The sequence below is a fragment of the Zerene cesonia genome, chromosome 26 (genome assembly GCF_012273895.1).
Source record: "Zerene cesonia ecotype Mississippi chromosome 26, Zerene_cesonia_1.1, whole genome shotgun sequence".
NCBI lineage: Eukaryota > Metazoa > Arthropoda > Insecta > Lepidoptera > Pieridae > Zerene > Zerene cesonia.
In genome coordinates this window covers 5766620-5783815 of record NC_052127.1, presented here as the reverse complement: position 1 = coordinate 5783815, position 17196 = coordinate 5766620, and the positions used below count along the sequence as shown (strand labels likewise).

Genomic DNA, 17196 nt, shown 5'->3' with positions numbered 1-17196 from the left:
ACTAAATTTTGAATACACACAGATTTTCAGTTCAAAATGAAGTTGCGAAAATTCTCATAGAACCAAGTGTTTGTAGACCTCGAGTTTACTTGGAACGGTATGCCTTAGATAAAAATCGTGAGGGTTATTTAATATTTTAATAGACAATTTTTAGATCGAGATATTTGTTACCGTTTTTAAGAAAAATCTAAAATGTGACCTTTAACCCCTAATAAATGTACATAGGAGCGAGTGAGACTTATAGCACTTTATTTGTAACTATTTTTTCCCGCGGCTTCGCACGCGTTAAGTTCGGAGTAGTTTAATAGATTTTATTGTACATATAAACCTTCCTCTTCAATCACTCTATCTATAAAAAAATACCTCATCAAAATCCGATGTGTAGTTTTAAAGATCTAATCATCATACATACATAGATACATCGGGACAGATGCTGAGAGCGAATTAGCTTTATATTATGTAGTGATAGTCTAAAAATATAAAAAATGATTGTCTGAATTTCTATATTTGGTCATTATTATGTTTCTAAATTAACCGAAATATAGAATATAAATTATCTTCATAATTTTTAATAAGCGTTTTATCTTTACATTATTTATACCACAGAATAATAAGTACAACCTATACGTCCACAACACTACCATTTATTTTAATTCAAGGAGAGAATAAAGATATAATTATAAAATATGTACAAATTAAAAAACTGAAACTCGTTATGCTTTCTTGTTCTTTTTATTATCTAATAATTACTTGAAATGCATAAATAGTAACTATTTTAACAATGAACCAAATTACTTTCTCATAAAAAAACTTGATTAAATTTAAAAGCGTCCATATGGGAGGCATTGACTTTCAAATAAAGAAAGAATGATAAAATCGATTCACCCAAAAATAAGTTATGAGGTAAAAAAATTCCTTGCGACAAATTGAAAACCTCTTCTTATTTTGAAGTCGGTTATTTACTTATCTAGACTTCTTTTAACTCTATTTGGACACAGATGCTATACCATTTTATGAGACTTCTTTCAGATGTGCCATCCAGTATTCATATTCCTTTCCGACTTCAATTTAATCTTATTTGGAAAATGTAATTTGAAGTAAAGTAAGTCTGCGCTACTAGCAGCCTGAACGTTTTCTGTGAAATATGAAACTAGATTGTGTGGTATATACCTTCTACACTATAATATTAGTGCAGAAGTCTACCATACGTTTGTAGCTTTAAAGAAAAAAAGAGGTTCAATTTCTTTACATTAAAACAAAGTTCACAATTGGACAATTTTTTTTTAATTTAAGGTTTTTTTACTCGATAACTGCGTGGGTTATTAAAACGTGACGTTATCTTATCACTACATAGTGTAAAACAAAGTCGCTTTCTGTGTCCCTATGTGCTTATGTATCCTTAAATTTTTATATCCTTAAATTTTTATATATAAGTACCTGGATGACCGAATGATAAAACACGAATAAAAAACGATTTTTTTTACATTTTTTAAAAAAGATACTAAATTTAATGAAAATCGTTGGAGCCGATTCCGAGATTCCAATTATATATATATATATATATATATATATATATATATATATATATATATATATATATATATATATATATATATATATTGATATTGATATTGAGGATATTATGAGAATATAAAACTGTTAGATTAAATAATAAAAATTAAAAATAAGCTTAACCTTAGCTGAGCAGGATCAAGCTTATTATAAAAAAAAATATTATAAAGAAACGATTTTTGGAAGTCGGTCATTATTACCATAACATCATCACCAGCCATATGTTCCCACTGCTGAAACACATTCCTTCTATAATGTTTAGGCCATGATCCACCAAGCTGGCCAAGTGCAGGTTGACAGTTGTCACATGTCGTCGAACTTGTCATTCTTTTACATGCCCGGTTTCCTCATGATGTTTTCCTTCACCGTTACGAGCAGAAGTGACTTAAATAATGTGCAGATAAATTGAAAAATCAATTTTTTTTTTGCCGTCTCGTCTGGTCTCGAACCTCCGCCTTTCCAATTTTAAGACTCAGGCTCTAACCACTGAGCCACAACCTTGATAGTTAGTAAAATTACTATTTATCTCCCATACATTTTCTACTAAGAATTGTTATCGTAATAATTGAAGAATGATATTAAATACATTAGTCATCTTATTAATTAATATTATACAAATATTCACCTGTAGACTAAGACATTGTTCAGAAAGTTTTGCTGTAACTGAAAAAAACCAAAATTCTTTCAGATATTTTAATATAATGTTTTGTTAACAATACGATAACAATGAACTCTTAATAAAAATATCTGCTATCTTTTATATTGCATATTTATACATCATCACATTACTAGTACCTAATTGTCAACCAAATACAAATATGCAATTATAATTCAACCCACAAAATTGCTTTAATGAACCGATAAAAGAATGAGTAACCTCTATGAATCATTCTAATTGTTTGTTTAAGTAGTTGTTATTTATCCGTGATACGCGACAAATCGATTCACCAATAGAGGTACGTGTTATTTATATATTCTATTATTCAAATACACTCAAATACCTATTAAATGTATTTCTAGTAAAATTTGTGATCGTCTGTTTACATTTCATCTTGCTGTGCAAAATAGTTGCTTATTTCAAGGCGTTAAGACCTAATTTGGTTTTTCGATTTTAGTTTTGTCACCTCCGCTAGGGGCGCTGTTGTTTAAATGTATGAATTATGATACAGCTGTCACGACACCCGCGCCATTTTGAATTCTATATCAATAGTAATATCGCTTTTTTTAAATAATAATATGGTTTAATTTTTATTTTTAATCAACATAAGAATTATTTAATTTTCATGTTTGTATATATATTTGCAAAAAAAAAAGAATTATATCCATAATACCTTATTCACTATGACTTTTTTTTATCAAATGCTATAATCACACACACAAATTTTGAAGTCGAACCAGTAAATCCTGCAGATTAGCGTGTTTAAACATACATATTTTTCAACTTCGTCTGAACTACAAAATTTGTACTTACTTTTTGGCTTGTTTATTACTACTTATGTGAATGTATACAACCAAAGGACGACAGAAATAAAGTTTTCCATGTTTGTATCAAGTAGGTATTACCATTATTCCGAAAATAGGCAAATAAATGCGACTCGTCGCAAATAAATAGATTATATGAAATGAAGTGAAATGAAAATTCTTTATTGCGAAAAAAATTCAAAAATAAGCAGTCGTACAAAAAAACTTAAATGAAATTCGCAAAGGGCGGCCTTATCGCTAGGTAGCGATCTCTACCAGGCAACCCTAACAACAAAAGTAAAAATAAAAATGGGTGAGCAAAAATAAGGCAATAATGAACAGACGAATATTTCAGATATTCTTTAAAAATGAGTTAATTAATAAATATCAAAAACGTTTATAGCTTTCTGCCATTGCTTCTACGTGTATATGAAATATATTTTTTATTTGTTGATGAATCTATAACAAAAGTTACACACATGCAAAGCCGGGCTATAGCACTAGTAGTACATAAACCGCATAATATATTATTTATTCTTTATAATTCACCCATAACAATAATATCAATGTAATTTCACATACCATTAGGATCTTCACCCTTACTACAAAAAATTGATTTCATTCGATTTGAAACAATTTAGAAAAGCTATTTACTGTTTACTATTTAAATAAATAAAAAAAAAAGATCGGGACATTCAGTTGCAATACACCGCATACAAACAACCGCGCTTTTGAAATGGGTGAGTAAATTAAATATTATATTTTTAACCCCTAAGGTATTTTGAATGGATAGTTATACCTACAATGCGCAAGCGCCCGCATCGAAGACAGGGAAAATGATTGTCCAATAAACCAGGCCAGACTTAATGTTTAGCTCTCTTTCTTATGCAATAACATTTCATTAAAATATTCTTATTGACATTATTTCCAACAACTATGATATTTTTTTTAAATGACTGATGGTATGCGACCAGCATCGCCCATAAATATTTCCCCAGGCTATATGCCTGCGTTAATACCCAGAGCTCGAGCATAAACATAAAGAGCTAATTTAAGATACTCTCAGATTCTAGAATGTTCGCGCTCTTCTGCCTCCTCCTCGTAGCGACCACGGCGGTAGAATCCAGAATGTTCCGCGGGGTCCGCATGCTAGCTGCCCAAGAAAACTCGCCACCGTTAGATGACGTGACGAGTGAGAAATGCGATGTAGTGAAGAATAATTATTGTGGTACCCTGGATACGGGTAACCCTCAACACCAGTACTATAATAATGGGAAGTGAATAAATGAGATCGCGTATTATAACGCTTTTTATTTCCATAGTTGTTACATTTGATAATATATGAACGCGGAGTTTCACAGAAAGTATTTTTTATAATTCATTCTTTGCCCAATTTTTAAATAAGACCCTTAAAGAAAAAAAAATGCTTTTTATCTTCAATACAATTATTATTAATATTGGAGTAAATATTAGTAAGCAACAAACTAAAATCTTCATTTATTGTAGTCTAAATTGTATTGGCTGCTTGTTGCACACCCACAATGTGGGAGTCGAGCACGTTTCGGCACATATTGGGCCAGCTCACACCGGGGAGGTGTGAACTCCCACAGAAAACCGACGTGAAATAGTAAAATACTACAATTAAGACTTTTTAACGGATTTTTTCCGTGACCACGCTCGCTGTAATGTGTTCGAAACGTCGGGTTAATAATATAAAGAATAAATCGCGTTTAAAATCCCTTAAAAAGTCTTTAATTTCTAAAAGTATAATACTCGCTGAAAATCAAACACAAGAAAATAGAATGCTACTATGTTTCCTATCGCGTGTGGGGGTGCCGGAGGCCCGTTTCCTTTTTCCACCCTTCCCAGGCCAGGCCTTCCTTTCGTTCGTCAATCCTTTCCTTTTCTTACCCCATAAAGTTAATATTGATGGGTGGTGGTGAACTCTTACCATCAGGCGAAACATCAGCTCAGTTGCCCGCTATGTCATAAAACATACATCATCACAGACACATTGCATTAAAATAGTATTCCTGAGAAAATAAGAAAATCATAATAAAATTGTTCCATTTAAAATAGACCTCCTGAAACTTACCAATATAATTCTATTTTAAATAATGGAACTTTAAATTTAGATTTGATAACGCTTACGCAACCAGATTTAATTAAAAAGATAACGTTATGAAATTTTAGCAATAGTATAAATTAACGAAAGCTAATTAATTTTATCAACCATTACTATATTGGGGTCCGTACACAGCACTCTAGTTTATTAATAAAATAGCAAAAATAAATCATTTTATTTTTAGTGTATAAACATATTAATAATACATATCAACCATTTTCATCTAATATCCTTGAAAGAAGCTTCGACTTGACCCTACAAAAACTGTAAAATCATTTCATAATTGCCTTTGATTTACTCGCTTAAAAGAATACATGTATTTTATTTGAACTGAATTTACATTCATAGCTTTTACAATTGATTATTTCTCATAGAACTATTTTCGTTATATAATTAGATATGAAACTAAAAAACTGCAAAGATAATTAAAAACATAAGAAAACTACCCTCAATATTACGTGTCACATTTCAAATATTTTAAAAGACATTCGCTTTAAAACACTTATTTGAAAATGCGATACCGCCTGACAAACTATCTAGCTATTCCTTAATAATGTTTAAACGCAAATAGCTTTTAATATTAACGCAAATAGATTTTAGAGCATTTTCCTATAGGAACCCTACCATTATAAACATGGCTTTATAAGATTAGAATCACGTATTTAAATGAATTCTGCAATCATCAAATTTCACAAGAGGAGCGACAATGGCCTCCCTGTATACATTAGTCCTTTCAGCTTTAGTTTTCGATACCGGATTCTCTCATGTGTTGGGTAAGCTTTTAAATTGATTTCTTAATGTCTAATTTTGGTATAGAAACATAGTTAAGTAATGAAAATCGCATAATCCTTTCATCTTACTGATATTATGAATACCAAAGTTTGTTTGTTTGTATGTATAATATCCTATATATCTATCTATATATTAGTTCCTAACGAAGCAATTTTATGTTATATATTTTTTGAGTTTACTGGATACTACTTGTGATACTTTTGCTTCTGTTATTTTACTCAATTATCTAATACTATTTATTAAATAATTTCGTTTGAAAACACAGGCAAAACTGCAGGCTACCGCTTATGATGTTAAAAAAAAACAAATTTGAATCATTACATTTTTTTTTAATTTCTACTGGCTTGGTTACGAAACCTCTAAGCCAAGTCATTTTTGAGCACAAATTTCCACAGTTTCAGTTTACTTAGTTTACTTGAAATTGTGGATTGTCTTTTAACAAACAATAACGATTAAAAACTTTTCAACGGATTTTAAACGCGATTTATTCATTATATTATTAACCCGACGTTTCGAACACTTTACAGCGAGCGTGGTCACGGGGAGACTGAAAAGTTTTTAATTTCTAAATGTATAATACTCGCGTGAAACCAAACACAAGAAAATACTATAATAACGATTAATCTTTCTTTCTTAGAATTTGGTGAAAACACGGAGTTGATGTGGCCGCCAGAATACCACTTCAAAGGCGTGAAGACCGGTCTTTTGAGCGGTATCATAGAACCTTTCGAAATATGGTAAGTTTTTTTATGTCAAAGCAGGTAACTGAGCATGAGATTAGAATATAAGCAGAGGCTCTGCGAAGGCGCTGCGCGTTTGGAAAGAAAGAATGGACTAGGAAGGGTGAAGATAAGAAAATGGGCCTCCGGCTCCCCCACTCGCCGTACGGTACACACAATAAATAGCGTATGGTACTTCCCCGGTGCCAGAAAACCCAATTCGTGCCGAAGCATGCTCGACTCCCACACTAAAATCCCCACATTAATTTCTACAACTCCTGTAATCCACATTCGATTTAAATGTTTGTCTATGTCCAGTTCATGTCTTATTCATTGCTTAATTTTGCCAATGAACTGGACTTATGTGTGAAAACCCTATCAACAGTAATCTACACTAATATTGCAAAGAGGAACTGTATGTATTTTTGATTGTTTGTAACGTTTTCATGTAAAAAGTGCTGGACCTACTACAAAGATTCATAAAAAATATTCCACTTGTTGCAATAACGCGATCAGACCTCAATACATGTAGTATATAGACAATGTAAACCATAAAATACGACTAAAGATGATATGATAAAATTTAGATTTTACGTTATTTCTTTTCTTTTTAAATTGTCGTATCTGTGTTTGTGTTTTTCTTTTATTTCCTTCTGTACAATGTCCAGTGTTTTGCCTTTATTGTTAGTTGTTGTGTGTATTTTTGTGTGTTAATAAATGTGTGTCAATGTCTATGTCTATATAAGTTGAAAATTTTCTAAATGTTCAAAAATTATAGGTACAGTACGGAACACAACAAGTCCCGAATCGATTATTTCAATGGAGCTGTTAAAGAATACTACATTGGGGGCAGCGAGCAAGAATACGGCTACATGTATAAGGTATGATAAAGATATATAATTAAACACACACACACACACACAATAACTCGCTCTTCGTGCAATGTATATAATAATTATTAAGAATAGGTTTAAAATTGAACAAACGAAGCTTGCAAACAGTGGCGCGAAGTGATTTACCTATAGAGTTTATCATTATATCATTAATTATGTAATATAAATATGTATTATTGTTATTTTATTGATTTATTATTGTAAATTTTCGATAGCTCGATGTAGCACGTCATATTCCATTGAACAAATAATAATGTATTAGCTCAGCACAATCGATTTATTTCAATAATATTTAACGATTCATGTTGAATCGGACCCACCCTTGACGCAAAGTTAGCCAAAAAATAAACGTATTCTGATGTAATACAATGAAAGAAATTGAGCCTCACAACACAGGGGATCCTAGTGTGGGGATCAATTTTTTAGTTTTTTTTATATGTATCCATATTATGTTAATTTTTAAACAAATAAAGAAATTTTAATTTTTAATTTAATTTTTAATTTAACTTTAATTGAATTAATTCAATATACAAAAATGATTCATAATTCTATATTTGCACAAAGATGGTATACAAGGCGTTACAATATAAATAATACTGTAAGTTTTTTCTCATATTTCGCCCCTTAACCTTCACATACCTATATGTAACTAAACTGAAATATTTTTTTGATTTTTTGTATAATTATACCATCAGTCATTCCCGGTTTGGACGGAAAAAGGGAAAAATGAAGCGTGTTGCTATCGGATGAGACAAGACGAAGAAGTTTCTAGATTCCTGCCAACAACTAACTACACCTACGAGGGTATGTACTATGATTTCCCGTGAACCTTTTTGCGATATGGGTGCAAATGTATCGCTAAACCGATTTTATTTACGTATAAATAGGGGTTTAACTTCTAGAGACAGGCCAAACCTGGGCTAAGAATGTTCAGAATAAGAAAAGTAGATAACATATGATATTGCAGCCTATTTTTCTATTTTTAATTTTATGCGAACTCTTACACTAGCTTTTTGTCCCAAACGTACCACGGGTGAAGCATACAGAACTCATATCACGTACAAATCCAACGATATAATAGTTTTTTTTAAATCGATTCAGTGGTTCCTTCCAGCAAATTTCTATTATCGTAAGAAATTTATAAATCACACAGCGCATTTAAAATCCATTAAATAGATACATTCAATTCCATACAATATATCAATTAATCTTATCGCATGTTCAATCATTAACAGGAGAGACTACTTTCTCCGGCAGAGACGTTGAAATCTGGAAAAGCTCAGAAATAGATGAATATAATCAACGAATTGACGAGATTTTTTATGTTTATCGTGATGGAAGTTATCATGTGCCTTTAAGGTATTCCATATTTATTGAATCTTTTTATAAAGTTAAGGCGACACAGCGGCTCCTTTGCCGAATGTGACATTAAAAAGTTAATTAAGGACCAGTTTCATGACTTCTTAGAGTCACTGATAGTTTTTTGACTAACATTTTCATACTTAATCATACTAAACCTGTTGTAACCTAGCAAAGATATCGGTCTTGAACCTTTCATTGTTTGATACCTATTTGTACTGCTACAGTGATGTACCTAGCTATAAGGTTAGGTTGAGTGTTTGATTAATAAACAATTTGATTTGATACTATTAGCATACTATTATTTGTAACTTTAAGTGACAGTATCTGCGCAGTTCTCCGTGACGCATTCAAACATAAAAATAATACTGACAATTGTTTTTAAGTTTATAAGCACGACGTTTTTAATACATTATTAATCTAGGTTTCTCATTCAGGTACGAAAGAAAGAAGCTTATCATTGCGATTGGCGCTCTGGTTGTTCACTCAGTCACCCTGTTCCAGGACTTTAGCTCGCCAGATGTGTCTAAATTGGATGTGACTAAAGGTGCGTTTAATTAATATAATATACTAGCTGTTGCCCGCAGCTTCGCCCGCGTGGTCCTAATTCCTAAAATATCTCCTTGTGAGTAGAATTTATCAAAATTCTTTCTTTTTTTTAATAGACAAAGACTGCATAAACCCGATAGAATCAGTAAATGACTTTCACAACAAGTTGGAACTCTTACATCCTGACATTTCTTCGCACGTGGATCAAGCTTTCGATATGTAAGTAATTAAAATAATCCTTCGGTAAAATATTAAAAAAAAAACCTAAATTTACATTAATTATCTGAGGATGAGTATGATATTGGGACATATGTAATGTTTAGTTTTATAGCATCCAAATGCTTTATAAATGAGCATTCTTTTAATAATAGAAACAATCCCGCCTCATAATAATTCTTTTCACTCTTTAAATAATTCTTTAATAACGATATTACTTGATTCACTACATTAACTGTATTTTTTTACATCAGTTACAAGAAACATCACAATAAGGCTTACGAAGTCAGCGAACATGAATTAAGGAAAAAGATTTTTAGAGAAAATTGGAAGTAAGTAACATACCTATGAATACTTTTAAAATAAACAAACAAAACAATTTTTTTTCTTTTCAATTAAGCATCATATTTAAACTAATCTTATATATCTTTTCTAAAATTAAATTATTTAGCAATCAGACACAAAAAAAACAATTGTAGTTGATTTTTACGTAATTGAAAAGATGACGTTTCGTGATTATAATTTATCACGACTCTTACAATTATGCAATACATCATTTTTTTAAGCCTTAACACTATTTACGGGTAAGATTTTTAAAATCCCATTTAACATTCCAGAAAAATCCAAGATCACAATAAAAAGAACTTGAGCTACAAACTGGGCGTCAATCAGTTCTCTGATAAAACTCCCGGAGAACTTGGCTACCTGACAGCCACGAGGTTTAACGAGCACATGCAGGGTACAGAGACCTTCCAATATACTGAAGAGGAATTGGAAGATATTGTCAAGGATCTGCCAGAAAATTTTGATCTCAGAACAGAGGGTTTCATCAGCAAAATAAAAAGTATGTCTCCATTTCTTTAATTTTTAAACGGTTTAGAACATACGGAAAAAATCGATCACAAGCCGGGTTTCGAACACACGTCATTCGCCGGGCAACGATTAAATTCTCCACATCCGTGATCCCGCCTCAGCAATCCAATTTCTTCTGCTCTTTCGAATTCATTCATTCATTCATTGCCGACTGTAATATAAAAAAAAAAAAAATCATCTGCCCACCCCATGCCATCTATTGAGATGAATAAATTGAAATTAAATAAAAATTTGTAGTTTTAAACGCATTTTAATACAATATAATAAAAAAATAATAACAAATGATAAACTAAATAGTTTGGTATTGTACTGAATATAAATTATAGATACTGTTAATTATTTAAAAAGAGCAAGGGCGTAAATTTGAAGCGCAGTTCTGGTAATAATACAGTATATCAATAAATTTCCTTTCTCAGAACACCGTGAACTGTAAGAATTTTTATTTAAACACTTATTTCTAACTCTCATTAAGTAAAACTCATTAAGTCAAACTATAAGTCCAATCATAAAATCAACTTTAATATAGGAGGGTAAATATCTTGTCACTTCATGATATTTCTATCCAAATGATCGTTCAACAGATCAGGCTTCATGCGGATCCTGCTGGGCCTTCTGCACCACTGCCGCTGTGGAGGGAGCTCTCACACGCAACAATGGGGGCAGACCATTGGACCTTAGCGAACAGTCTTTAGTGGATTGCGCTTGGGAGTGAGTTCACAACGTTTACACGAGAACAAATGTAATACGACAAAAGACACTGGTAAAGTTAAGATGAATCTAAATTCAAATGGGGTTAAAATGGATTAAAAAGAATATTTCGTATAAACATATGAATTATTATATCTACTTTTAGTAGTTTTGCTTTGACTACGGCCATAGTTCATGGTGAATAAAATGTATTTGCGCGGACACACACATACACGCACACGCGCACACACGCACGTTATCCACAAAACTTGTCGTAATAGTGCAATTTAAATTTTTCATCTCAAGTTCAAATCATTTAAAAATCCCAGGAGCGCTTTATGTTATCTTATCTTATACCTTTAAACGAGCAATTCTTGTATATATATATATATATATATATATATATATATATATATATATATATATATATATATATATATATATATATATATATATATATATATATATATATATATATATATATCGGCTAAAACGATTTTCATGAAATTTAGTATATAGGGGGTTTCGGGAGCGATAAATCGATCTAGCTAGGAATCTTTTTTAGAAAATGTCATATTCGTGTTTTATCGACTTAAACTTACTTTTTTAACAAATAGGAGGCGTTTGAGTAGTCCCAATTTATTATGAGTCTTCCTGACATCTATTGGCGAATAATAATACTATTTTTTGGCGAAAAATTAAAGTTAAAACAAAAAAAAATACCGAACAAAGCTCGGTCATCCAGGTACTATGCTATAAACCATTAATTATTTCCAGCTATAATAATATGGGCTGTGATGGAGGAGATTTGGAAGGCGTTTTCAAATACGTCCTGAAGCATGGCATTCCGACTGAACAGGAATATGGGCTTTATATGGCTCAGGTACGTATCAGCTTATTTATAACTGGCGGTCCGACCCGGCTTCGCCCGTTGTAAACATATGTCTAGCCTAAAGCACTCGAACTTTTGAAATTAGTTCAGTAGTTCTTGAGATTAGCGCGTTCAAGAAACTCTCCAGAATTATATTATTAGTATTGATTTTAAGGAACTTTACCTGACAGATAAATCTCTCTCAGTCGCAAACATATTTAATCAATATGACTTCTTATAGACGCACTTTTGAATCGTCAAAACATAGCTTTAAAAATACCACCTGTTCGGAAAGCAGTTTCTACAGAGTTAGCCGACAAGAAACTCTGTTATTGCTCTTTTAAAATGTCATACATACTTCCATTTTAATTCTACACATGTGATATGTATGCCAAAAAACTGTCCTGTAGTTATGAAGAGACGACATTTCATGGATTTTCATTTTCCATATATTCATTAATTAGCTTATGCCCGCGGTTTAATAAATATTATAATACAAGCGGCGCCCCGCGGTTTCACCCGCGTAAGTCCGTATCCCGTAGGAATATCGGGATAAAAGTTCCCTATATGTTATTCTAGTTGTCCAGCTGTCTACGTACCAAATTTCATTGCAATCAGCTAGTAGTTTTTGCGTGAAAGAGCAACAAACACACACATATCCTTACAAACTCGCATTTATAATATTAGTAGGACATATAGACCTTCCTCTTGAATAGCGTAGCTTTCAAGATTTAAGCATACATAGGGACATAAGGACAGAGAAAGTGATTTTGTTTTATACTATGTAGTGGTGCTATAATAGGCTCTCTGAACTAATACATTTTTAATATAGATCGTACTTGGAAGAAGTGGAATTGACTTATCTTTTTCCATTTATCAGGACGGCTACTGTCACATAGAGAATATGACAGACACGTACAAAATACGTGGGTTCGGTCTGGTCCCGCCAAACAGCGTGAACGCTATGAAGTTAGCGTTGTACAAGTACGGGCCCCTGAGCGTGGGGGTCCACGCTGGGGACAGCATGATGATGTACTCCAGTGGGATTTATTATGAGCCTAATTGGTGAGTGAATATTAGCTAGCATGTATTTACAGCAGTAACAGGGGGTGCAGCTGCCCGCCCCCGGCGCCTGTAAAGTCGTTTATTAATTTTAACTATACTAACTTTAAAGTTGAATCGAATCAAACTGCACATGGCGTGCGAATTTGATTAAAATCGGTTTAGTAGTTAAGGAGTCCATCGCGGACAAAGTGACATGTAATTCACATATGTTGAGATTAAGATTTTCAAAAATTTTGTATTAGGTAGTTGAGCACGCTTCGGCATGAATTGGGCCACAATTCACAATCGATGTAGGTGACAGTCGGCAATGGAGCTGGTTGGTCGCCTGATGGTAAGCGCTACCACCGCCCATGAACATTTGGAGAAGTGTAAGGTCGATTGCAGGCATTACGCCTATAGAAATGCATTGCCGACTTCAAATTGGAAAGGGATTAAAAAATGATTGACGAGAGGAATAAAAGAAAGGACCGGGAAGGGTAAGGAAAGGGATACAGGCCTCCGGCTCCCCCACTCACCGAACAAAACACAACAGTATGCAACTTGACGCTGATCTTCTGTGGTGGCACTTCCCTGGAGCGAGCTGGGCCATACTGCGTGCTCTATTACCACATTACTGCAGATTCTTCAATAGACATACAAATTTTTAATAATTATATACTTATTCTTCCTCAGTAATCATCGGCCTCAGAACCATGGCGTGGTGGCCGTGGGCTACGGAGTGAGGGATGGTGTCTTATATTGGATAATCAAGAACTCCTGGGGGGAGCAGTGGGGGCAAGACGGGTATATGCTGATATCGGCCACGAACAATAACTGTCATGTGATGACTAATGCTATATACGCCGTTGTTTAGATGTAGTTTTAGCGTAAATAAACACGTGCAATCAATGTATGGTTTTTAATTGTATGTAGAGCTATATGGATGAATGAAAAATGTAATGTGTGTAATGTGAAAAGTATTAGTAAATATTAGTAAGTCATAGAGGACTTAATAGAAAGAGAAGATAGAATTTTCTTTCACTTTTTTGATTTTTTTTATTTATTTTAATCGTTTTATCATGAGTGCTATAATTTCAATAGAAATTATGGTTTACGCGCCTATTTTAAATACCTTTCGATTGTAGATCACCATTTTCCGAACTACTGCAGTGACTGAATTAAATCGGAATAATTATTACATTTTTACTATATCTTATTTAATGCTAAACTGTATTTTTAATCAGAGACATATGTAACGCAATAAAATTTGACTCATATACATCAGACATCCGCAAATAGCAATTGCGGTAAAAACCCCGCCTGTTAAACAGTTATGACTTACTAAAACCATATTCACTTAATTAAACGACAAACAAAAACACACACTGTTCGCTTTCGTACGTCACAAAACCTTTACCGCGTTTTTATCCAACTTTTTTCGTAAACAAAGAAGTCCTATATTACAATAGCTGTTATATTATGACATCAACCGGTTATAAAAATTATTCGGGTCGCTTACGGTACCGATTGGTATATAATCTGCGAGATTCGTTTATCTGTGGCTATAGAAAGTAATCAAACCATAAGCAATCATTACTGTAATGACAAGATGAAAAAAACTGTGAGTATATATTTTTTAGTACAATATTATTTGTATAATAAATAATATCGTGAATTTTACTAGCTGAATCGACAAACGTTGTTCTGCCAGGATATCTGACATTATATATTTTCTCATTTAAAAGGGGTTCAAAATTATATACCACCTATTCTATATTGAGTTTATCTAAGGGAATTTTCACTTATAAATTTGTAAAAATCGGGCACACTATTTCGGGAGAATTTAACTAAAAACTCGAGTTCTCTATGTATATTATTATTCAGATATCAATTATATACTTACAACATAATAACACAGTTTCTTACAGTTTTTTTTTTATTAAGTATATTAAAATAAGAAAAGGTGCATGCATATGTGTGTGTGTGTGTGTATGTGTGTGTAACACAATAACAATACTTTTTACAACAAGGTGTTTTCTACGCAAATAATAGAAAACATAATACGTAGTTATTTGTTTTCCTCAAATATTGTTATGTGTATTGAAGATTATTAGATTTCGTTATCACAAATTTTTACGACCGTGTGAACTCTATGCTAATATAATTTATTTTACTATTAATTATCACTTATTTGACCACAAAAGTTACTAAATATTATAAACTAGCTTACCTGTCGCGGCTTCGCCCGCTTAATCGAGGAAAAGGTAGACACAGGACTCTACCGCATATTACTTGTTCAAGTAGGAATTTTGGAATAAAAACTGTCCTTTATCGGGTCTAAATCTATCTTTAAAATTTCATCAAAATCTGTTGGGTGGTTTATGTGTGAGATAGAGACAAAGAGATAAATATAGATGTAAAGTGTTACTATTAAACAAATCTAATTATTTTGTTAACAGAAAATCGCGTTAGTTTGATAAAACTCTTATAACTCAAAAACTTTGGATTCGATTTTGAAGATTTTACTTTAATTTGAAGTATTCACAAAAAATATCCATCAGTGCGGAGCAGGGGCGAACAGTATTATATATTATGTATATCCTACCTGTTCATATTATTTATATATTACTAGCAACTTGCCCCGGCATTATAATTTAAAATGAGAATTATTTTATGAATACATACAACACAAAAGCAAGAGTTGAGAACCTTCTTTTATTGAAGTCGGTTAGCAAAAAATAAACAGTATTATTATTACAGGTACTACTCGTATTAGCTTTCTTGCAACTATGTTTATCAGCCCCAAAAAGCAAGATAACTGATCTGGAACAAGGTTATTTAGATAAACTGAATAAACCCTGGTTCGTTCCGCACCCCACGTCCAAATATCCCCGAAAAGGTGAAACTCTATGTAATGGTAAGCCATGCAAGCCGAGCGGACCCGCGTGTGAAGATTGCCAAGTGAATGTACCTATTAAAATTAATTGGAGATAATGTGTCAAATAAATTATTTTTTTTTAGGTTTTTTTTATTATTGTTCCTTATGACGTCTTAGGGCGCAAATAAAATCAATCAGTTGCGAATTAAGGCAATGTCAATGGTTCTTTTTTGTTTTTTATTTATATATTGAAATGAATAATAGAAATAGTAGCATGCTGTATTTCGTTCGATGATTGTAACCCATCCCAGTCCATTCCTATATTCCTTTCGTTAGTCTTTTCCTTATCCTTTACCATAAAAAAAAACTGTAATATGAATATTAAAACCACCTTTTACATAAGTGCTTCAAAAAATCCAGTAAAAATCTGGTGAAAAATCTATTCAACTCTTCAACTTACACAAATTAATAACTTTTATAATACCTGAGAAATTTTTCAATGCTATAAAACTAAATAATTAAATTCTAAAAAAACCTGTTGAATTCATTGTCACGTATAGCCCAATTTCAGCAATAACAAGAATTTTAACGCAACACATGACGCCTACGTAAATTACACATCTATTATTATAAAAGTAACAAATTTCTTACGTTAGTGGCACGCGATTCTTATTAAGATATTCTGTATCTATAATCTCAGTATGAGGTAACGCGGCTATGTAAAGAAATAATCACTGTGAGTTCCAAATTTAAATTTGTTTTTTTTTATATGGATAGATGGTCGCTCATAAGCAATTAAAGAGACTTTTTAAAACATCAATATATTAAATATGGAAATCAAAATCATCGGCCTTTACTATTCCATAACATAACATAATTCATTTTTTAAATAATTTAAATAAAATTTCAGTCATTTTCCTGTCTAGAAAACCACAGTTGGGATTTATATCAAAAATTACAAAAAAAAATGGAGTATCTTGCGTTTATCTGAAATTATAATTAATGCATTCGAAAAGTACATGGAAAAAATTAAAATAGCTTAATACAGAATTGTTTTAAATCTAACAATTATACCGAAGTATGCAAGAGAAGTATTACTAAGATAAAACTTATTTTATTTTAAAATATAACTAGCCCACATACGTTCTTACAACCTA

At 32.0% G+C, this 17196-nt stretch overlaps 1 protein-coding gene and 1 long non-coding RNA gene across 2 annotated transcripts; both read left to right on the top strand.

Annotated features, from left to right (window-relative positions):
* Positions 1–5816: 5816 nt before the first annotated feature.
* On the top strand, positions 5817–14066 carry LOC119837002 (pro-cathepsin H-like). Its single transcript, XM_038362480.1, has 13 exons — positions 5817–5931; positions 6588–6687; positions 7448–7550; positions 8258–8366; positions 8798–8921; positions 9359–9468; positions 9587–9689; positions 9941–10018; positions 10304–10530; positions 11141–11267; positions 12024–12129; positions 12998–13182; positions 13855–14066. Exons 1-13 carry the CDS (start codon positions 5865–5867, stop codon positions 14033–14035), a joined length of 1620 nt encoding a protein of 539 aa, XP_038218408.1. The 5' UTR covers positions 5817–5864; the 3' UTR covers positions 14036–14066.
* Positions 14067–14533: 467 nt separating this feature from the next.
* LOC119837010 lies at positions 14534–16264 on the top strand. The gene is made up of 2 exons (XR_005288130.1): positions 14534–14782; positions 15922–16264. It is a non-coding gene; the product is annotated as an uncharacterized LOC119837010 (long non-coding RNA).
* Positions 16265–17196: the final 932 nt, after the last annotated feature.